A 23017-nucleotide genomic window follows, 5' to 3' on the forward strand; every position below is an offset into this window, starting at 1 on the left:
CATGGACGCAGCTACCAGGTCAAGGTGGATGGGTATTGGACACGGGCTTAAGCTTTCACCGGATGGCCGAATCGTTGAAAGGACACCAACGGACAGACACAGACAGACGAAATGTCTGCATTGAACTATCCCCCCAAAAAAGACTACCGTCTTTAAGACATGCCCACTCTTCGCAGAGATGTACTTTGGTACAATGGCCAGATCCCGCACATGGCGCCCCTCCTGCTTGGCTTGTACAACACCGCGCGGCTACGAAACGTGACCAACGTGACGACGGCAGAGTTCGGCTTCGACGTCACGTCCCGGGGGACCGAGGAAGAGCGCGGCGGGGCGGCCACCAGGAGCACCGAGGAGGACATTCGCAGTCAGAGCACGTACCGCGTCGTGCTGCCAAAGATTCTGCGCTCCATCTTCTTTCCGCTCATCTCCAGCCTCATGTGTGGCAACTTCGTGATGTTCCCCATCACAGAGCGGGCGCTGCAGGTACGCCTCTTTGCAAGACGAATGATGATGGTGTACATAATGCATGTCAGTCTCTGGCTAAGGCGCCTGTAAAGCTTGCTTTTTCTTTATAACATGCTTATAAAGGAGAAGCCCAACCTAAAACTTGTGAAAAATAGAGTAGCACATTATTACGTAATCGTCAGGTCCTTGGGGATGCAAAATAAATTTAGATTGCATTTTTTTCACGACGCCAAGGTGACACTACCCGTATTGTCAGCGCCACCGTTTTGAGTGGTGACTCAGTCTATGCAAGAGGCACGAAATCTAAACTATTGGCCTGCAGGTGGCACAGCAGGTGGCACAGCAGGTGGCTCCGATGGACATCTCGGCACACGCTGTCATTTGCCGTATTATTGAGTGGAAAAACCATAGATGACTCGATAAATTAAAAAAGTGGTCATGCGTGTCAATAGGCGTGACGCGAAAAATTGTAATGACGTCATCATACGATGTAACCACCATCGTGTGATGACACCATAGATTACATTGCCTCCTGGGTCGGTACACTTGTGAACAAGCGACGATTTTATCTGGTGATGTCATCATATATCACCACAGTGGCGTCATATTCGAAATTCTATGACTTCACGTGTTCATGTGGTTTATCCCCCGCCCCTTAGAAGGGATGGGGGAGAAATAGATACGATCGACTAAGATTTAAAATGTGGCTTTCGCCTTCGATTCACCAGAGGCAAGTTAAAAGGTACCCCAATGACCTTTTTCTTGTCGACTGTACATAACTGCTTACTGAAGCACTGACGCTACTCGGTGTAGTTAATTAACGAACTGGTTGCCGGTTCCAGTGTACCATGACTTTTGTTGGCGCACATGCTCGCAGGTGAAGCATTTGCACATGATCGCGGGCGTCAGCTCGCTGCTCTACTGGATGATAAACTTTGCCTTCGATTTCATGTTCTATATGGGGACGGCGTTGACGATTTTGCCACCGCTGTTCTTTATTCCGCAAACGCCGCTCACGATGAGCGATATTCGTGAGTACTACTTTTTTTTTCTTGAGCTGCGTGTTTCATAAAAAGTGGAAACGTCATATATCCAGAAGCAGCCATTAGTGACACTCTACGCTTGACACATTCATACAAGTAACGTGTTAATCGGAATTTTGAAAATTCTATATTGCCACATGTCATTACGTATAAGTCGTCCGCAGTGGTATGTACTCGCTTAGAAGTGAAGGAAGAAGAGAACATTATTCCTGGTCTGGTTCTGGGGAAAACGTCAACTCATGACTGCCTGTACTATTTCGCCTGTGACGTTGTTGAAGGTGCTGGGTACAATATTTTACGGTACATATTTAGGGAAAACATTTTTCATCTCATTCTTTTATTTTTTATGAAAGTAGAATCATTTCAAGAAAATTTCGTTACTGTGAACTAGTTCGGATCAATGACATCGAATCACTCGATCTTAAAAGAAAAAGCTACGTGTGTTATTTAAGCCACCCTACACTAACACAATGCCTCTCAAACTACCATTATGTGTTTCACTTAACGATAGGCTTACCAGTATTTAGGCGTCAGTATGTTAAAACGACACGGATTTTCTACCGCATTGCGTGCTTCAACGCCCGGTAATGTATTGAAAAAAATTCATATTTGCTTAAAATTCTGACGCTGCTATTTGAAAAATATATGAACAGTACACGAAAGTAGACAGAAAAAAAAGTATTGAAATAGCGTACGAAAAATTACACAGGGGCTGAAATAACTACGTGTCTTAAAATTAACTTGTTTAGTACACACTCTCTGAAAATCTCGCGAGAAAGTAGTCCTTTTGTATCTTTCAACCAGCTGCAATTGCTGATCCTTTCCGCATTGCCAGCAAACGGTGACGCTCTTACACTTGCCATACTTATTTCTTTCGCAGAACTTATCTTCCTATTTAACCTGCTGCACGGCTACGCTGCGCTTCCATTGATCTACATATGTTCCTTCCTATTCAACAATCCTAACGTTGGATTCACCACGCTTGTCATCTCGGCATTTATTGTGTGTAAGTAGCCATTCTTTTTTTTTTGGTTTGCACTTGTGAATGTCTTTTGAAATGAGCCGCGGGGAACAGCGTACATCGTCACATGACAGTAATGGGTGTTTCTGCTGACGTCAAAAAGGTGAAAGCACGTTGCAATACAAGCACACTTCCAGTAATGACGAGTAATTGTCAGTGCTTCAACAAGGTATACGTTGATCCAAGAAAAAACTCTGAAAGCTATGCAGAGTGGGGTGGGGGGTGGATGAAACGGCACTTTGTTGTTCGAGCACTTTTTTTTCTTCGAACACTCACGGCTTTAGGCTCACTTATCCGCGATGCCTCACCGTGGTAGCCGGGGCAACTATGTAGCTCACGATATTCGAATCGACCAATGGCCGCGTCTTTTGGACGTGTGACGCAGTTTATTAGGGTAAGGGACGTAATTTGTCCAGAAGAAAGTCAGTGATTTCTTACTTGATTTGAAGTTTATTAGTAAATTTCCTGCCGCTTGCTGCGTTACCACATTTGGCTCATATCCTCACATGAACCTCAACTACTGACCTGGAACGTTTCGAGCCCATGTTTAAAAAGCGTTGCCTTTTAGGTTTAACCCCCTTTAAGATCTAATTCTCGTGTTCCTATTATGGTCGTCTTTTTTTTTCAGCGTCCGCAGGCTGCCTCGGTGCGGTGTTCGTAGAGCCGTACTTCGCAAACGCGATGAGTTCCAGCCTCGTCACGTTAATACACTTGGCGCTGCATATGCTGCGGCTCCTGCCCTCGTACTCATACTCCCGAGGCATGATCAAGATACTGGAGCTCGCCAACGAGAACTCGCTGTGCCGCACCGGCGGCGCCGAGCTCGAGAACTACTGCCACGCGCCCGACGCCACTCGCCGGATGTCGCTCCTGCAGTGCTGCAAGCGTGAGTACACTTTAAACTTGCAGCATCGTGACGCAGGGAACAGAGCACACGGATTTGCCTAGTCTTCGTTCTTGTGGACTTCGAACGCACTTGTGGCTTGTGGCTGCAACTGGTCTGTTGCTTGTGGGTTGTCTTGCTTGTGGCTGCAACGAAAGTGCTGGAAGGAAAAGTGTACGGAAGGCAAGGAACGGAAAGCAGAGAAGGACAACACACGCGCTAGTTCCGTCCCTCTTTGCCTTCCGTTCCTCACCTTCTTCCAACACTTTCGGGCTTGCGCTACAATTTCTATCAACTTGTTTATTGCTGTGTTTTGCGTTTGTCTCGGATGAACTGATTGAACTATCGTTAATCTTCGTGGCCCGATTTGAATTGGTGAGCCTAAATTGCCGATTGTCATCTCATGACAAAGTGACTCCAAGCCACACGAAGCGAAAAGGAGCGCGAAGTACGAAGATTAGACAAATTTGTGCCCTATTCATTGTTCCATGCTCGATGAAGCATTTCAGCTCCCATGCACACTAAAGCGCCAAAGTTCACTCTACTGTATTTACAGGAACCTTCACGGAACGAAGATCGTAGTCGATGAGTATAAACATGCGTTTATCCTGGCTCTAGCCTCAACCCGACCGATCACGAACTTAGAATATGACCATCTGTAACATGTCAAGTAAGAGTGGCTGAAGGCATCAACTATTAAAAGTCTATCACAGCAGAACTATCATAGTATTATGACAACTGATGAAGTTCAAGAGGGACGCAATGCGGACTTGCTGATAAGACATATTCAGAAGAACCTTTCTTGTAACGCGCATAAAAGACAGGACAAATGCAATTTTAAAAAATCACTGACGATTGTGGTGCTGATAGCGGTGACTATTGTGGTGCACTACAAGCAGTGTGGCAGCTTTGGCTAGTTGGTATGGCATAACTATAGTTATAATTACTAGCCTTCGTGTGGCGGCAACGGGAACTGTGTTTGAAGTTTGTTTTCCACAGGGCATCGACTACGCCATAAATCATCATTTCTTCAGAGCTATACAGCATCCACTGCGCCATTATACGTCTTTATGAAAATAAGCGAGATGCCCACTTCACATCTATAAAGTATTATGCCCATTCCGTTCGTACTGTAAGTGGCTGATAATGATGAATAATTATGCCTGAACACTTTCCAGTGGCTGGGAAGCAGTGAGCTACACTCGCAGCATTTTGTGGTGGCCGGTTGTTCTCTCACTCTTCTGCCACGCTATTTATACGCCAACGCCGTATTCAAAACCCGCGGTGCGTGTCTACATAATCGCCATCGCAATAAAATGATTGCTTAAGACCACAACTTCATCGTGCGCAGACTTACACGAGCCGAACCCTTACGAGTACGCCATCCATCCCCTGGATGTGAACGCCTATTCGGCCTACTACGAGGTCCTCACGTTATTAATCGAAGGCGTCGTGGTGTTTCTGTTGTTGCTCTGCATCGAGTCTTGGCACCTGCAGCTAGACAGATGGTTGAGCCTGCCCGAAGAAACCCACCATCTGTACGTTCCCAAGCTGCCTGCGCTGCACATCGCGCATGGCCTTGGCCCAGGAAAGCAGGTAAATAGATCTATCTATCTATCTATCTATCTATCTATCTATCTATCTATCTATCTATCTATCTATCTATCTATCTATCTATCTATCTATCTATCTATCTATCTATCTATCTATCTATCTATCTATCTATCTATCTATCTATCTATCTATCTATCTATCTATCTATCTATCTATCTCTAATCCACTCTGCTCTCTTCTTGTCTCTTAAGGTTACACCTACCATTTTTCTTTCCATTGCTCGCTACGTCGTCCTCAATTTAAGCTGAACCCTCTTTGTAAGTCTCCAGGTTTCTGCTCCGTAGCTAAGTACCGGCAAGATACAGCTGTTATATACCTTCCTCTTGAGGGATAGTGGCAATCTACCTGTCATAATTTGAGAGTGCTTGCCGAATGTGCTCCACCCCATTCTTATCTATCTATCTATCTATCTATCTATCTATCTATCTATCTATCTATCTATCTATCTATCTATCTATCTATCTATCTATCTATCTATCTATCTATCTATCTATCTGTCTGTCTATCTGTCTATCTGTCTGTCTGTCTGTCTGTCTGTCTGTCTGTCTGTCTGTCTGTCTGTCTGTCTGTCTGTCTGTCTGTCTGTCTGTCTGTCTGTCTGTCTGTCTGTCTGTCTGTCTGTCTGTCTGTCTGTCTGTCTGTCTGTCTGTCTGTCTGTCTGTCTGTCTGTCTGTCTGTCTGTCTGTCTGTCTGTCTGTCTGTCTGTCTGTCTGTCTGTCTGTCTGTCTGTCTGTCTGTCTGTCTGTCTGTCTGTCTGTCTGTCTGTCTGTCTGTCTGTCTGTCTGTCTGTCTGTCTGTCTGTCTGTCTGTCTGTCTGTCTGTCTGTCTGTCTGTCTGTCTGTCTGTCTGTCTGTCTGTCTGTCTGTCTGTCTGTCTGTCTGTCTGTCTTGCTTCTAATAAGATAATGATGCATCTCGCAAAACCGGACAACACGAATATGGCAACACTTGCGTGCAGCGTACGGGAAAGCTCCAGGACACCGACGTCCTGCAAGAGGACAAACTGGTCAGCGAACTTGCGCTCGGTAAAGTGGCACCAGCTACTCCGAGGCCCTTCATGTACGCTCGCCGCCTCTACAAGGCCTACGGCTACGTCGACACCCACGAAGTGCTACAGGCAAGTGCTTCGTGGTCTAGAGATGAGCTTACCAATCGAACTTCGCTCTCACAACATCTATGGCGGGTTTCCTAAAGCGGCACAGACGGAGTGTGTGAACTATTCACTGAGTGAGGCTGGTTCATGAAACGGGCTCGTTAAACAGATGCGTTATTTTGATACGTTAAGCATCATATCGGACCTTGTCCGAATGTTCAGTAAAAATTAAAGGAGTGTTTAGTAGAGCATGCTTTCAATCGGGAATATATTCACTTTTTACAAGAAGTGTTGAAGATTCCCATTCTTATAGTAATTTTTTAAAAGAGACTACCCTGTTTCCTTGTGGTGCATACGTTTTTGCGCCGTTTTTTGCCGTAGTCGTCTATGTATCAACTGTTTTTGTTAAAATTTAGACTTGTTGACTGCAGGTCTATTTAATGACGCAGTGGAAATCCGGCAGTTGTTTAAGTGTCCTTGTTAGGCTTACCCAAAGGTCAGGAGGTCGAATCGTGACAAAATATTTCCGATGGAGGCTATATTCCTGCTTTCGATGGGAGCGAAATGCTGGAGGCATGAGTGCCTATAGCTTTAGGGGCACGTTACCGCCAATATTTCCCGAATCGTCCGCTGCGGCGTCTCCCCTAATAACATCGTGGTTTCGGGACGTTAAACCTCGCCAATCAAGGTGTCCCTGTTTGCTTGCACGCAGGGGCTGAGTTTTACGGTCCGCCCCGCCGAGTGCTTCGGCCTCTTGGGCGTCAACGGCGCGGGCAAGACGACTATGTTCCGCATACTGACGGGCCAGATGCTGCCGCACGAAGGGGACGCCTTCGCCGCGGGCTTTTCAATTGTGCACGAAAGACAGCAGGTTGGTTGCCTCTGCTTTTAAAGACGATAGTCTTTCTTGAGATGTGTATAAAGAAAGTGGTTACCGATTTCGAGTACTTCGTACTTAACTATAGAAGAGCAGTGAGCCGTCCCTAATTTGGCTATTTCTGGGATACCTGAACGCAGAAATTTTGTTCTGTCTGTCTGTCATACAAATCAGTCACCCGACGAACGTTTTAGCACTTCCTCAACGCTCAGCCGTCTTTGATTTGGTGGCTGCGTTCATACTTGTAAACATTGTCGATCAAAACGCAAATGTTACGCTTATCTGAGGCGCAAAACCAATGCGTAAGTATTAGATGGTGTGTCCTTTTATTATAAAATACAAAGACACGCAATTCCAAAAGCATTGATATTTCTTGCACTGCGCTGGAAATGCGACGCTATGCGCAAAAAAGACGGCCAGCAGAAGACAATCGTCTTTCGAAATTTGCGGCGAAGTTCACAGATCCCGGCCAAATTTTAATGTGAATGTGTTTAGAAAAAATGTTTAATGATTTCGAGTACTTCGTACTCGACTATGGGAGAGCACTGAGCCGTCCCGCTAAAAGCAACCAAGCCGATGTGGGGAATCGGCAATGAATCTGTAGACGTGTGTGTAGAAAAAGTTGTTAATGATTTAGAGTACGATGTACTCTACTACGGGAGAGCAAAAAGCCGTCCCTCCGAAAGTCAAATATTTCACCAAGTGTGTGTATATAGAGAAAGTGGCTAACGATTTCGAGTACTTCGTACTCAACTATGGGAGAGCAGCCGTCCGTAATAATTCTATGGTAGTCATGAACATGGGTGTTGGCAGCGGCGTTATATGCGATAAGCAGCAGTAATGCGTGAGCAGAAGTAGTGTAGAGCGGCACTGAAAAGGGTGCCGGTTACATTCGTATTCATACGCACCGTTTTACAATAATCGATGCTCTTTTTATTGCAGATTGGTTGGTGACCAACCACTTCTGATATGGCAATCTGATCCTTTTCTAGAGATTACTTGTCATTTCACGTTGCCACATTTCTTGGTTGCCTTTCACTGTTGTGTTTCATTGTCTCGCGCATGACTGGTTTTGAAGCCTGCAGCAACAGAAGCGTTACGCTGCAAAATATTTGTGTCAAGGTTCAATTCCCATATATAGAAAGAAAATGTTAGAACGGATCATGGCGCGATTCAATGCAAAGAAAATAAAGAAACGTTATATGTCAGACATGCACACGCAAAGTTGGCTTGCCCTATACCCCCTCCCCCCCTTTTTTTTTCAGCTCAAATGTGTTTTATGCCGGGGTCCATCACGGCTCCGCTGACGTACTTCCGTCACTGAAGTGATGTAGAAAAATATATACTAAGAGATTGCAAGGAAAAAAAACTGAAGTCAAGTATATGTCACGTGGAATCGAATCGGCAACCTCTCCATTTTCAGCGCGCGGCGTTGACCACTACTATAGTGAACTAGACTGTAATACTACGCCACGGAGCATATGTTTTCTGGCGTGCTAGCGGCAAGCCACCACACACCGTTTAGGAATCATCAGAGCTTCGAAACTTTAGCGCGTTTTCATTATCAGTGGCGAGATGGCGCGACGGGCTCTAGTTGGGTAGAGTTACTGTATATGCTCTATACTTACTCTATAAATTGGCCCGCTCTAGTAGTCGTCGCCTCCACGAAGCGCCGCCTCAACCAAGCGTGGTTTCTCCTATGTGCGCGCTTATCAGACTGTTAATACGAGAGAGTAGGGAGATCGCTTCGCACGCTTTTGTGGCCGCCTTTACGAAAGGAGCGCGCTCTGACACACGACGCAGAAAGAATTTTTGTTCGCGCTTGTCCTGTGTATGCTTATGCACTCGTTTCGTGCGCGTTTCTTATTTAACTGTGTGTTTTAGGTGTCGAGCTGTGACACTTGTTAGTCCGCACTCGTCCTGTGTATGCTAATTTGGTGCGTGCTTTTTTTGGGGGGGAGGGGGGTGCGCTGCAAGCTTTGAGCGGCTTGTTACTCTTAACGTAACTTTGAAATTTGCTGCTGTATATGAAACAATGCGCAATAAACGCTCAACTACCTCTGTAAAAACACGTTGCACTTGTGAGTTATACCGATTCCTACATAGGGAGATTGGCCACGTTTTTTTGCTTGATTGTTTGGAAATATTAAATTTCCTAGAAACTAATACTGTAGTTACTACGAGTTACACGAAACACTGTCAGTTCACTCAATCCTGCTGTTCCGCATGTGCACATGAACGCAGTTCCAGCGCTACATCGGCTACTGCCCGCAGCGTGACGGCCTGCTGGATTTGCTCACGGGTGTTGAGACGCTCATCCTATACGGGCGTCTCGTAGGCGTTTCCATGACAACCGAATACGTGAACACGTTGCTGGACGTCTTCCACCTGGACGAAATCGGAGAGCTGCTTGTATCCACGTACAGGTGCGTTGTTGTATGGCAAGACATTACTGCGAATGAGAACTTATACGCAACGCAATTGACAAAACGCCCGCTGCCATTACCGGGGAAATGTGAAGAGTCTACCATAAATTATATTTTAACTTGAATATTTGAAGAAATTTTGAGGCTTAACGTAAAACTGTTCTGACATATTTAAGGCTCGAAAGTTGAAGAATGAGTGCGTGACTACGGAAAAACAGCCATGCCGCGCTCTTCCGTCCTGAAACACACTAATAAGCAACCCTATTTTTTTTTCTTCCATTTGTCATAAAGGTATATATGCCTGATTTTAAATAACATAAAATAAGGAATGCCATTTTTTTTCAGTGGAGCCTATACGTATTGTCTGTAAATAGCGGGGAATGTTTTGTTATATAAACTGACATATTCATCTTATTTGAATATCCAAGTCGCATATGACGCGCAAAAAGCTCCAGCCATTTAATGGAAGAAAAAAATGAGAGAAAAATTGTTTCATACTGACAAATTATGCCCTTTGAACTATAGTGCTACTAATGTCACCGTCTTATTTTAAATTATACATGAGAAGTACAATGTCACATGTCTCACTTTTAAGTTCCCCGCCGCGGTGGTCTAGTGGCTAAGGTACTCGGCTGCTGACCCGCAGGGCGCGGGTTCGAATCCCGGCTGCGGCGGCTGCATTTCCGATGGAGGCGGAAATGTCGTAGGCCCGTGTGCTCAGATTTGGGTGCACGTTAAAGAACCCCAGGTGGTCAAAATTTCCGGAGCCCTCCACTACGGCGTCTCTCATAATCATATGGTGGTTTTGGGACGTTAAACCCCACAAATCAATCAATCAATCACTTTTAAGTTTCCCCCCGAGATCTCTGAAGTTTACGTCGCAGATTTTATACTGTTTTCTTTTGCATTTTGTCCGCATAGGATAAACTCAATTTCCTGTAACATGCTGCGCTAAGATTCTGGCTGCCTATAAGGCAATGCACTTATTTTAGTGATTGATAACTGCGTAGTACTCAGTAGACGTCATCGAAATCTGTGGCGTCATGGCAACCGGTGCGGAATTTTCAGGCTTGTCGCCACCCGCGTTTACTTTTTGCGCGTTTCCCCAAGCTGGCCAAGCGCCTTCGGTTTCTCACAGCAAGCGTGTACTTTTGCTATCGTGAAACGGTTAATCACTGATACAAAATAAAAATCCTATTTTGTGAGTGCCCATTAACAGACTTAAAAAAAACGTCACACGCATGCAGCCACAAATTGTTAGCTGCAAGTAAAATGCCTTGCTTCATGCGTGTGATGCAGCGCTGGCAACAGGCGCAAGCTGTCTTTGTGCCTGTCGATGCTGGGCATACCTCGCCTGGTCCTGCTGGACGAGCCGTACGCCGGAATCGCCACGACGTCCCGTAGGCGCATCGTCAACTACATCAGTGCGCTCCAGAAGGTCACCAAGCACTCCATCGTGCTCACATCGCATAGGTAGGCTGATCTATCTGTCGTAGGTTTTTCATAGTGCGGAATAACATACATTTATGAATGCTCCACGCACAATCGAGCATGTTTAGATGTTTATGGTGTGGTTTCCATTTCGCGCATGCCATCTTTTAGACATCATGCTCATTTTTTCCAACGAAGGCGTAGTGTATACGAATAACCATTAAATTCAACGTGTATACGTAACATGAACTCGGCAATGGGTTCTGGCAGCGTGCCGTTGCGCGTTGCCGGAGTCAATCACGGAGCGCCTTAGTTGACGGAGTGTCTGAAGATGTCGCTACTAATCGATGTGCAGCTAAAATACTTTCCAGGCACTTTCCCTCTGACCTGTCAGTGAGAACGACGCACATGTGCCTTGTTTGTGTTTCTCCATTAGTATACGCGTATGTCGTCGTATACAAGCCTTTGACTCGAGAACACGCCGAACCAGAACGTTTGTTTTCTTTGCTAACGTAATGACCTCGCATTAGTCGAAGGCTGCTGCGTATGCTGAATTACGGGATACAACAAAACTTTGGTCATGGGGTCGTGAAAAGGTCGTCGCCTCCACGGAGCGTGGTCTCTCCTGCGCGCTTATCAGACTCGTGATTCGGGAGGCCACAAAGGTCACTTCGCTCGCTGTAGCGGCCACGTTTACATAAGGATCCTTATCAGGCTCGTGATTCGGGAGACCACGAAGGTCACTTCGCTCGCTGTAGCGGCCGCGTTTACATAAAGATCCTTATCAGACTCGTGATTCGGGAGACCACGAAGGTCACTTCACTCGCTGTAGCGGTCGCTTTTACATAAGGATCACGCTGCTCACACACGAAGTACGAATTGTGACAGTTGTTCGCGCTGGTCCAGTGTACACTTGTGTGTTTGTTTCACGCGTATTTCTTGCTTCAAGGGCCCAGCTATGGCAATTGTTAGTCCGCTCTCATCATGTGTACGCTAATTCTGGGCGTGCTTTATGCATGAAATGCGTGCTGCAGGTTTCCATAGCTGCTTGCTATTCTTCACGGGACTTAATAATTTATTGCTGTTGCATCCATTCTTTCGCGATGCTTGTGGCGAAACAATAAACACTCAGCTACTTTTGTGAAGACAGGTTGCACTTTCGTGTTATACCGATTTCTAGAAAGACGGTTTAGCTACGTTTTTTTCATAGTGCGCTCACTCAGAAGTATACATTCTCTGGGCTTTTTGACTTGGCTTTTAAGCTAACCTAAAAAAATAAAATTTTTCGTGTCAGTACCTTTTAACGCAACAGTACGGATACTGCCAAACGTCGCAGCCTGGTGGACGTGGAATTCCTCTGCAACCGCATCGCAATCCTAGGCGGTGGTCGACTTCAGTGCCTAGGCTCCTTGGTGCACCTGAAGCAGAAGTTCGGCAAGGGCTACACCATCAGCGTCAAGACATACCCTGACCGCAAGCAGGACTTCTTCTATCAGCGCCAGGTGGCCGAGGACGTACGCAAGAACTTCAAGGAGGCCGAACTTGTGCACAGCTACGAGGTGGGCCTTCATACGCTGTTTATCTTGGCTGCCGCCACTCTTTAAATAGCATAATAAAAAAAGACGTGCCCTTGATTCCCAACACAGTACTTTCGAGTGAAAACAAATATCTACTAATGAGTGTAGTACGTTGACAGGAAGATTCAAAACAACGTCAGGGTTGGAGCTAGAGTGTACTTAATAATAATAATAATAATAATAATAATAATAATAATAATAATAATAATAATAATAATAATAATAATAATAATAATAATAATAATAATAATAATAATAATAATAATAATAATAATAAACGCTTGAGCGTTTATTCTGTTCGCCAAAGACAATAGCTTGTGCTGGCTAACTTAAATGGCGTATATCTGATTTGTAGCCAAGTGTATTCTTGGTGTTACCTGCCCTGTGGTACTCAGGCGGAGTTATTCAATGTAATGCTTACACAGCAGCTGCCTGTCCCTTCCCCGTAATCGGCTTTTACAACTGTTTCACCGCCACGGCTGCTTTCACCATCGTCGTACTGTTAGTGCTATTAGAAGTAGTAGGCGTCATGTAGGTCACCTGAATAGAGGGGCATGCGAATAAAATAAGACCAGATGATGATGATCATGATTATGATGATGATTAGCGCAGTATGTAAGCGCGCGTCTTTGAAATCTAGAGGCACATTTGCGACACCACGTGGTCTCACCAGCCAATCAAATTCACTCGCTCTTAGAGCTTCGCTGTCCTAAGGTTTTCACTGCGTGCATTTGTCCGGAAATAGTCTCTGCTTCAGTTTTATTGTTGTCGTCATTGTTGCTGGTGTGGTTGTTGTTGTCTGTTTGTTTTTGTTTGTTTGTTAATGGGATTACGATTACCAACATTGGTTTGTTTTTTGTTTGGTTGACGGGAATTCGATTACCGATATTGCTTAGCGAGAGCCTCGTCTGTTTTCTGCAGGGCCTGCTGGAATTTCGCTTGTGTCACGTTCGCGTGTTGTGGAGCGAGATGTTCACCCGCATGGCGCGCATCAAGAAGAAGTTCAAGCTGCAGGATTTCTTCATCACAGACACGTCGCTGGAGCAGATATTCCTGAGCGTCACGAGGAAGGAGGCCAGTGAGGCTGCGGCCGCGGTTGCTCGCGGGGCACCAGGGACCCGGTCCATCATAGCACCCGCAGCACTGGGAATATAAACAGGCGTCTGAGCGTTATCGCGTTGTGTGCCTGCTTGATTTTTGGTACTATTAGCAGACTTCTAAATTAAAGCTGCAAGCTAAATCCACAATTTTCTTCGTATACAGCCACGTATAAGACTACCTCATTAAAACTTCACTACCTCATTAAACTACCTCATTAAAACATTTAACAAGTGTTGTCATCGGTACCGTGGTGATAAGTGCCAATTATACAATTATATAATCATTGTTCATATCTTCTTGTCTTATGACCTGGTGCTATTTGGCCATGAAAAGACTCTTTCATCAAACAACACCATATATCATCATCTTTTATACAAAAAAGTGACCTGGGGATGAAGGTGCGCTCATTTACCAAGTCTAGATGACCACACAGCGACTTTTCGGGATCTGTACGGGTTTTTAAATCATACCAGGTGTGATCCAGGAACCCATGTGGGTGTCGAAGCATCTGTGTTTTGACCGTGACTTGGTTAATTATCGCATTTTCATCCTCATCATAATATGGTAGCTGGCCAAACGAACTCTCGTTGAACTCTTGACTACAAAGAAGTGATTGTAATGAACGATGAAAACGAAATTTTAAGGGCACATTTCTTTTCTCTCTATTTTTGTTAGAAACAACATTGATGAGAACCAACAGGCAATCAAGCCTGGGGAATTATTGGGGACGTTATTTATTGTAATTACTACCTAAATTAGAAAAACAGTGAAGCGCACGGAAATAAAACTTGCTGCTGGCGGGGATCAAACCTGCTACCTGGCAATGACTGGCCCGGTGCTCAATGTTGGCGGTGGTCAGACCATTCCCCGTATCGGTTGTATATTATGTGCCTTTAAGCGGGGTGGTGGTATCAGCACCGCCCGTAGCCATGACGGCGAGTGTGGAACTCTTTGTTGCCTGCTGGCATCACGCGTACCACGTGTTCTTTTCAGGAGCTGGCAGCTGACCAATAATACCTCGCGTGCTACGTGAAGGCATCAGGCTTGTCCAATCATTATAAATGAAATCAAGAGCTGGAACTTAAATGATCGTTCTTTTTTTGCTTCTAGTCACGAGGCAGAACGAGTTCTTGAGGTTCTCCTTGTAATGTTCCCCTTGCCAAATTATTTTTAATGTAGAGCCACTTTGGAAGGCAAGGACAAGCGCATAAAAGTGCCTGTGCAGGTCACGCAATCATAGTTTACGTATCATAATTCGTCAACTCTTCCAGTCAGAAATTTTAGCAGGGCTACCATTATAGAAGACCAGTGAAGGAAGTTGCGGTCATACCTTAAGTACGACGTGGGCTGAAAGAAACGTGCCTTGCGGCAGCTATATCTTGTCATGGAATATTAACGGCACTTCACAGGTCATTTTCGATGGAGTTGAAAATGTTAAGTGTTTTCAATGGAGGCGAAAATTAAATGCAGTGATCGTTATAATAAACCATCGCGTTCTTCCCTTCGTTTCATGCTCTTATAGTGTAACAGCTTGTTGTTAGCTGTACTCTCGCCGCCCGAATAATGACACATTCACCTTAATGGGTACGCGCTATACTTGTGGCTTGTCATCATAACAACAACCTTCTTCTTCACTGGCCAGTCGGATCGCGCTATCCGTCTGATTCTTGGCCCACATGCTATAGTGGGTAGCTGCCAATACTTCTTGCAGAATCATCATTATCATCACCACCACTGGCAGCGGCGATATCCGGGAGAAACTTGAACGCGGAACAGGGTTTGAAGGAAGACGAAGAAGAAGGCCAGTGGTTCGTAGTGCACCGTGTCTTCCGCCCCTGAGTGAAGCAATGGAAGGCAAACAGCGTAAGTTCACTCGCAATCATGAAACAACCAGGCCCGATGCGGAGCTATACTACGATCGTGTCGTCAGCCTCTTCCTGTGTACCTAAAGTGTGAGCGATGCGTTTCGTTCAGAAATATCCCGGCAGATCCCACAAACGGTTTGAATCGACTTCATCCGTAGCAGTCAGCGAGTACGAGCGTATGCCTGACTTTTCACTATGAGCTAAACTTTATGTGAGGTCGATCGACGAGCTTGTGTGAATTTAGTGGTTGAGCCCATATTGTGGGGTTCCCAAGCAGACCGACTACACTGGTATGTAAATGGTAGCTCATGGTCCGACGTGAACTCGACACTCATGATATAGCAATCTTGATTTATATGTGGGGTTTAGCGTCCCAAAACCACCATACGTTTATGAGAGATGCCGTAGTGGAGGACTCCGGAAATTTCGACCACCTGGGGTTCTTTAACGTGCAACCAATTCTGAGCACACGGTCCTACAGCATTTTCGCCTCCATCTAAAATGCAGTCGCCGTAGCCGGGATTCAATCCCGTGACCTGCGGGTCAGCAGCCGAGTACCTCAGCCACACTAGACCACCGTGGAGGGGCCGATATAGCAGATATGCAAGTTTTATTGCAACGAAGTGCATGATACGGTACGATGATGTGCATATGACTTTAAATCATTAGTAGACCTATTTCATTTTGATAACTAACGTTTCAAATCTTACGTCACCTATTCATATACTGTCACACAGCTAAATCTCGCAACGTTGCAATTTTCCAAAAATAATAATTGTTGACGTTTAAAGGGCAACTCCGGCGTTTTTTTTTTCCCATATCCACCGATTTCATTAAAACTTTTAACATGTGTTGTCGTCGGCACCATGGTGATAAGTGCCAAATTATACAACCGTAAGTCACACAACATTAAAAAATTTTAAAAATTTAAAATTGGTCGCCGATTCTGGAATCACACTTGCTAAAGCGGGCCACCCTGTTTATGTGACGTAAGCACCTACTATTTTTTTTTCGAAAAGCGCGCATTTCCAAGCGGACGGATGCAGCACGTTCTTTCTTCTACGAGGCGATGAGCACAGTTCCATTTTGTCAGCTGCGTACAACGTGTTGTTCGTCGTTGATGTCGGGTCCTAAATGTTTAGCAACGAAGAGATCGATTCGGGGCACGTCAGGCGCTTCAGGCGCCGGGGGTCGAAATCAAAAGGCGATGCTTCCACGCTCAGATGCTAGCTGCAATCCTCGCTGAACTAGTCGCCGATAAGTTCAGACGACCTGTCACAGCTGTATTCCGCGTCGGATGACATCGCCAACTTGCTTTTCGCGCGTCAGAGGAGGCACGAGAGCTGTGTTTACACCCCGGCCAGCCGTGGCGGGGTGTAGCGGATTTCGTGACGTCATAGGAGATGGATTCTCGTGACGTCATCCGATACCCATCATTGAGGGTGGAACAGCTACCTGTGTTGGTTTCTGTTTTGACTTCTCGTTCATTGCATAATTGAAACCATAGTGTTTATTTCACATGCCGCACATTGTGCCTCGCATGAACAGCCATAGAGGAGTTTAATGATCGGTTGAATGCATTGGTTGTTCTCGAACCACTGGCGGTCACATACGTCGCAGCCGAAGCCAAAGTGCTGCTGGGCAAAATTAACCACCATAGCTGTTGCAGGACTGTCAATACTATTTGAAAACAGCATTATTTAAGTATGGTCGGATAATCCGGAGTTCCCCTTTATTAACTGCCAACCCCACGATATGAATATCAGGGATTCTGTAGTGGAGGCCTCCGAAAATTTTCACTACCTCTGTTTTGAACATGAACACGGGTGTCACGCGTTTCAGCCTCCATCGAAAAGGTGGATACCGCGACCGTGATTCGATCCCGTAATCTGCGGGTCGGCATTCTATAGTACCGCAATCACTAGATCACCGTGGGGGATCGTCACAATTTCTTTCTCATTGAAAAAGAGCGGGAAATCTTTGAGGGGAGCAATATACTTATTTTATTTTGTTTTTATTTGTGTACTATCATTAGAGGGGCGGGGGGGGGGGGGCTTTTCACAGGCCGCTAGATGGAGGGGATCTAAAAAAAAACACATGATTAGTGCAATGTACACAATAGATCCAATTGCACGCGATAACTGATACAACAATCCCAATGACAATTGATACAACGAAGAATTCAACAGCCTTTTAAGCAAAAGTTAAAGAATGAAGAATAAGCACATAACTACACGACAGCGTAAAAAATAGTTATGCACTTTCCACAGAGCTTTCTAGATTATCCATGTCGATAATCTCCCAGGGCAAAGCACTTCGCGTTTCAACAGAAGCAGGGGAAAAAAATCAAAATTCGAATGTGTTGCTGCGTGTGACGTGTTGCTCGATGTGTTTATCACGAAACGGGAATGACGATGCCGCGGTTTCAAGTGCGCGTGTTCATTTACGTTTATGCGATCACGATAAAACAAAAAGAACAGAAATTTCATAGCAGCCTGCTTTACGCGCCTAAAGCTGTTGTGCCTTAATATGCACTGCGTACGTCGCGTGTGCAGCTGATGAAGAGAAGAATGATCCGTCCAAGAAAGAAGAGGAGGACCCGAAAAAGAGTCGGACACGTTTAAATGCAGGACAGAGGCACACCCCGCTGACCAAAAAGCAAGTCAGGGGTCTTCTCGGCATTGTGTTCTTCAGGGTACGTTCCAGCTACCTTCACATTTACGACGAGCACCGAGAATGAGACCACGCTTTGTCAAGTGATAGCGACGATTTAGGACTTATTTATAAAGAGTGAATCTTCACAAATATTTATTCACTGGATTTCGGCGTTGTCCCAAGAAACATGATATTTCAAGCAATATTTTAAGGCAGCTTTGCGGAAGGGAGTTTCTGCCTCGTTCTTTAATTGTGCTCTGCAAGATATACATTGTGTAAAGCTCATTGGAGCAGGAGTAAGTGCCTCAGACAGGCTAATCAGCTTTCCGATAGGCGGACATATATCTTCATCATAAAAGACTCGTCATCCTTGACGTGTTAGTTTTGAAATGTTTAGTCAGTGACGTCACACCACGTTATTGCCGATGCCAGTACTTGTCATTTGCAAAAACAAAAAGAAAACGATATCACCGCCCAAGCATTCCGTACAAATGGTTAACCAGCAAAAGCTGAAACAGGCGGCCCCGTTGTTTAGCTGTGGGTTCAACCCAACGCTGCACTGAAGCCTTTCACAATTATTGGTTACATTTTCGTGTTTCTTAATAAGCATAAACAAACGTTCGGCTTAGGTTTACCACAGTTTTTATTTCACATGCCGCACATTGTGCCTCGCATTATCAGTCATGGAGGAGTTTAATGATCGGTTGAATGCACTGGTTGTTCTCGAACCAGTGGCGGTCACAGACGTCGCAGCCGAAGCCAAAGTGTTGCTGGTGAAACTTCCGCTGAACGTGCTCCGGCCAACATCACGTTGATGCTGCAACGCCGCTTGTTTGGCATGGCGTTGTTGGCATGGCGTTGTTGCAAGCGTTTAACGTCGCGAGCTAACTAGTTTACAGGATCCGCACGCCACCGGTGGTTGTATTCGCGTTCGCCATTTAGCGGAAGGTCGCCGCATCATCGGTAAGCAGTTGCTACCAGCAGTTGGCCTCCCGTGCCTGCTTTTGTATCCGGACTGCGCCATCAGCACGGTGATTGAGAGCTCTCTCACATTCCCACTGTCGGCGCACTTCTAGAGTTGTCCGTGGCTTACCCATGTGGAAACTCTCAGTAGAAGCGGGTGTGCTTGGCGCCGTGCTGCGACGGGATGGACGACGTCACTCACAACGCAGCCAATGGGGCGCGTGCTTGCGTATGACGGTGAAAACTACGTAACTGATAGCACAGCCAATGAAAACTACTCGTGACACCGTTGTCAAACGGTCTTTCGTTTCTCCTAGCGATATACAGCTTGTACTGTAAAAGAAAAAAAAAAGGGACAGAGAATCCTGGGTAATAACAACATATATATTCAGTAAGGATGATATGACGACATATATGTTGTCAGATTGCCGTGAATTTCTTCGTGATGAATATGCGCTATTACCTCGTTCAACGCATTTTCGTGTGACACGAATTCTGACTATCTCTCCTATCACGTCCATGCAGCAACCGCTCGAGCCTCCCGGATGGCCGATCAGTCCGAATCGACCACCGTTGCCACCACGCCCTTGCGGCCTTCACGCGCTTCCTCCGATTGGATGGGCACGATCACGTGGTATGCCAAGGCGACCTGGTCGCGCAGCTGCACCACGCTACCACTGCAGGTCGCCTCGGTCACTGTCTCCACGTGCTCAGCATCGTCTGGACGTGCTGCCAACTGTGAATTCGGGGCTGGTGTGGCCCAGGAGTCAACGCGACTGTTACCGGTGCAGGAGATCCGTCACTTCCTGGACCTCAAGGGGCACTTCTACTGAGGCGGTTTCCGCAACCAGGTATCACTGACACACGATACGCGTAGCAACAATTCGATGTGAGGTTTGTCTAACGCAAATATGGTTCCACTTAGTTTCCACGCCAATAGGCTTATTTTGGCGTGGAAAAACCGAGTGGTGATTCGCTTACTGTTGCCACTACCATTGATTTCCTGGAAGCAGGTCTGGAAGCACGTCTATCAGCCTTCCTCTTCTTCCTTTGTCTCTTCCTCTCTGAGGTGGATTATGAGAAAACAGTCAAGAACATTGCATTTCAGGGCCTGCTTGTTCACAATGCCAACAATTATTTGAACTTGGCGAGAGGATGGATAGAGCTATCGAAGGTGGCACGCCAGTGTTTAGACTTACTACTCTGGACGGCTGTGGGTTGATTGAAACACTATGAATATAACAGCAAACGATTCAGCAACAAGTCACATTTACACCAATTCTATATTTTCTTATGATGGCGACGCCCCATCCTGCATTGTATTTCATTCCCGAATACTTTCATTGTTCTGTTAGTTGATCTCCCTGTATACTCCATAGTTCTACCAAACGGCTTCGTCTGCTTGACACGAGCTGTGATTTTATACCACAGATGGTTTGCACTGCTATGCCACTGCAGTGGGGCCAAATGTATTTACTTATTTAGGCTGCCAGGAGGCGTTACAAAAGGGAGTGATCGCTAAAACAATATATATATATATATATATATATATATATATATATATATATGTATATTGCAAGGGAGTTAAATAGCGACGCCATGTAGTAGGCAGACAGCCGGTACGGACTCGAGCAGTCCAGTGTCTACAGCTCGCGCACACGCTCGCGCTTCGCACTCAGGGATGGTCCCACTGGTCATTGGAATTCCCCACTACAATATATATATATATATATATATATATATATATATATATATATATATATATATATATATATATATATATATATATATATATATATATATATATATATATATATATATATATATATATATATATATATATATATATATATATATTGGTGTGTGTGTGTGTGTGTGTGTGTGTGTGTGTGTGTGTGTTAGCGGCTAGTTCAAACAAGCACTTGAAGTGGGGACGATGGAGGTGGGCAGGCACTTCTAATTTTTTTTTCGCTTTGGCCGTCTTTTGTTCGAAAGCATCGAAAAGAAAGTTGGCATGACCAAACGGGGCCTCAACTTTATAACGATGATTATACGACCCGACATATCAGATTGTTCACTATAATAGTTCAGAACATTCACTATAATAGGTTTAATTTTCAGGCGTGAATTGTGAAAAAAATTAATAAATGATCCTGATTGAGACAATTTCCTGTGCATGTCTAGTTATCGTCAACGTCGACATGACCGCTTAGGATGACAAAGTCACTGGTGCTGTCTATTCGGTCTCGCAGGACAGTAGGCACCACCATGGAACCGGAGATCTTCGCCGGCACGGACGGTGTCGGCCACGAATCTCTGGTACTGGATCACAGTGGTTTCTGGATCCGGCCGCCTTTTGCGATGCCACCCGCGGTAGTGGGCGCGCCTCAGGTGCTCCAAACGGCCGCCGCCACCGCCGGCGCTACAATCGAGGGTATCGGAGTGCCGGAACCGGAGTGCGAAGGCAGCCAACGGTCTCGTACCGACCCACTCTCGAGGCCAAGCCCACAGCGTTGCCAAGAAAGAGTGCGCGTCCAATCGCAGGGAAATGGCGGCGTTGCACGGCGTTCATCACAGGTGCTTCAACTCTTCTTCTTCTTCTTCTTCTTCTTCTTCTTCTTCTTCTTCTCCTTCTTCTTCTTCTTCTTCTTCTTCTTCTTCTTCTTCTTCTTTTTCTTCTTCTTCTTCTTCTTCTTCTTCTTCTTCTTCTTCTTCTTCTTCTTCTTCTTCTTCTTCTTCTTCTTCTTCTTGATTTGATTTGTGGGGTTTAACGTCCCAAAACCACGATATGATTATGAGAGACGCCGTAGTGGAAGGCTCCGGAAATTTTGACCACCTGGGGTTCTTTAACGTGCACCCAAATCTGAGCACACGGGCCTACAACATGTCCGCCTCCATCGGAAATGCAGCCGCCTTCTTCTTCTTCTTCTTCTTCTTCATTCTACTGCAGGATGAAGGCCTTTCCCAATGATTGCAAACAACGTGTTATACGAAAGCTGATTACATTTTACACCAAATTTCACCATTACAACTCTCTATTACCCGCTTATACCATAACACCGCTTCACACCGTGCATTAAACCTCCAAGTTTCTTCATTCTATCGCTTCACCGCCGTCCTTGGTGGGCCTTGCCATCTCGTGGTGCCCATTGAAATGCCCTAATTGACCAAGGTTCATCCATTCTTCTCTTGACGTCACTCACACAAGCCTTTTTTTTATTTTTCAGTACATGCAAACCCTAAATAGACGCAAAAACATCAGTATTGGCGCTTCTGGCACGGGAGAACATATCTGGCGTATTTGTATTACGTATACAGAATTTTCTTAACGTTATGTGTGCCGTAATCTTTATTTTGCTTTCGGAGGACACAGTCTTAGAAGTCCTGATGACGTATATATTGCACGTGATGCAAGTATAGCCGGTTGCTTCTACATTTTGTGCACATCTACACTTATCCCTCAATCATGCAGACTCGATTTGATCCTGTGACATTTACCGGTTTTCTTTTCACAAATTTAGTATCTTGTTCGCGACTTTGGCTTTTTTTAAATTTCTGGCTATTTCTGATCGTGACTTAAGCCTATCCAATATCAATCGATTCACTGCAGGAAAGTCGGAAATCGCGTCGAGGCAGCACCGGTTCCTGGCAGCGCAGCGTTGGCAGCATCAGATCGAACCAGGAAGGGCACAACCTAAACGATGCCGTAGGCGGCCAGTTCCACGGACTGTGTGCCTTATCGGAGGACGACCAGAACCATCGCATCCTGTAGGCAATTTGAAACTAAGGGTTGTACAAGACATCCATTACAAAATACGATGCTATAGACAGGGAACCGGTGGTACACTTTCCGTGATCTTACCGCAATCGCATACTGTAATCCACAGTTGCGCACTGTTTTGATATACAGTTATGTACTGGGGCTCAAATCGTTTGCGTTGCTTAGATACTATGCGCAATCCACGTAACTAACTGTGGCTACTCAAGAGGATAGCCTTTGACAC

General features: G+C 45.5%; 2 protein-coding genes across 2 annotated transcripts; both read left to right on the top strand.

Annotated features, from left to right (window-relative positions):
* The first annotated feature begins 181 nt into the window (after nucleotides 1-181).
* On the top strand, nucleotides 182-13602 carry LOC119164877 (phospholipid-transporting ATPase ABCA3-like). The gene is made up of 11 exons (XM_037417080.2): nucleotides 182-483; nucleotides 1343-1496; nucleotides 2389-2514; nucleotides 3158-3415; nucleotides 4764-5008; nucleotides 5984-6142; nucleotides 6831-6989; nucleotides 9240-9421; nucleotides 10721-10894; nucleotides 12189-12411; nucleotides 13351-13602. The coding sequence occupies exons 1-11, from the start codon at nucleotides 211-213 to the stop codon at nucleotides 13582-13584; spliced, it is 2187 nt and encodes a 728-aa protein (XP_037272977.2). The 5' UTR covers nucleotides 182-210; the 3' UTR covers nucleotides 13585-13602.
* Nucleotides 13603-15325: 1723 nt separating this feature from the next.
* On the top strand, nucleotides 15326-22785 carry LOC142772184 (uncharacterized). Its single transcript, XM_075874346.1, has 5 exons — nucleotides 15326-15393; nucleotides 17951-18090; nucleotides 19539-19864; nucleotides 21266-21539; nucleotides 22624-22785. Exons 1-5 carry the CDS (start codon nucleotides 15378-15380, stop codon nucleotides 22783-22785), a joined length of 918 nt encoding a protein of 305 aa, XP_075730461.1. The 5' UTR covers nucleotides 15326-15377.
* The last annotated feature ends 232 nt before the right edge of the window (nucleotides 22786-23017 follow it).

This window comes from Rhipicephalus microplus, chromosome 9 (assembly GCF_043290135.1).
Source record: "Rhipicephalus microplus isolate Deutch F79 chromosome 9, USDA_Rmic, whole genome shotgun sequence".
NCBI lineage: Eukaryota > Metazoa > Arthropoda > Arachnida > Ixodida > Ixodidae > Rhipicephalus > Rhipicephalus microplus.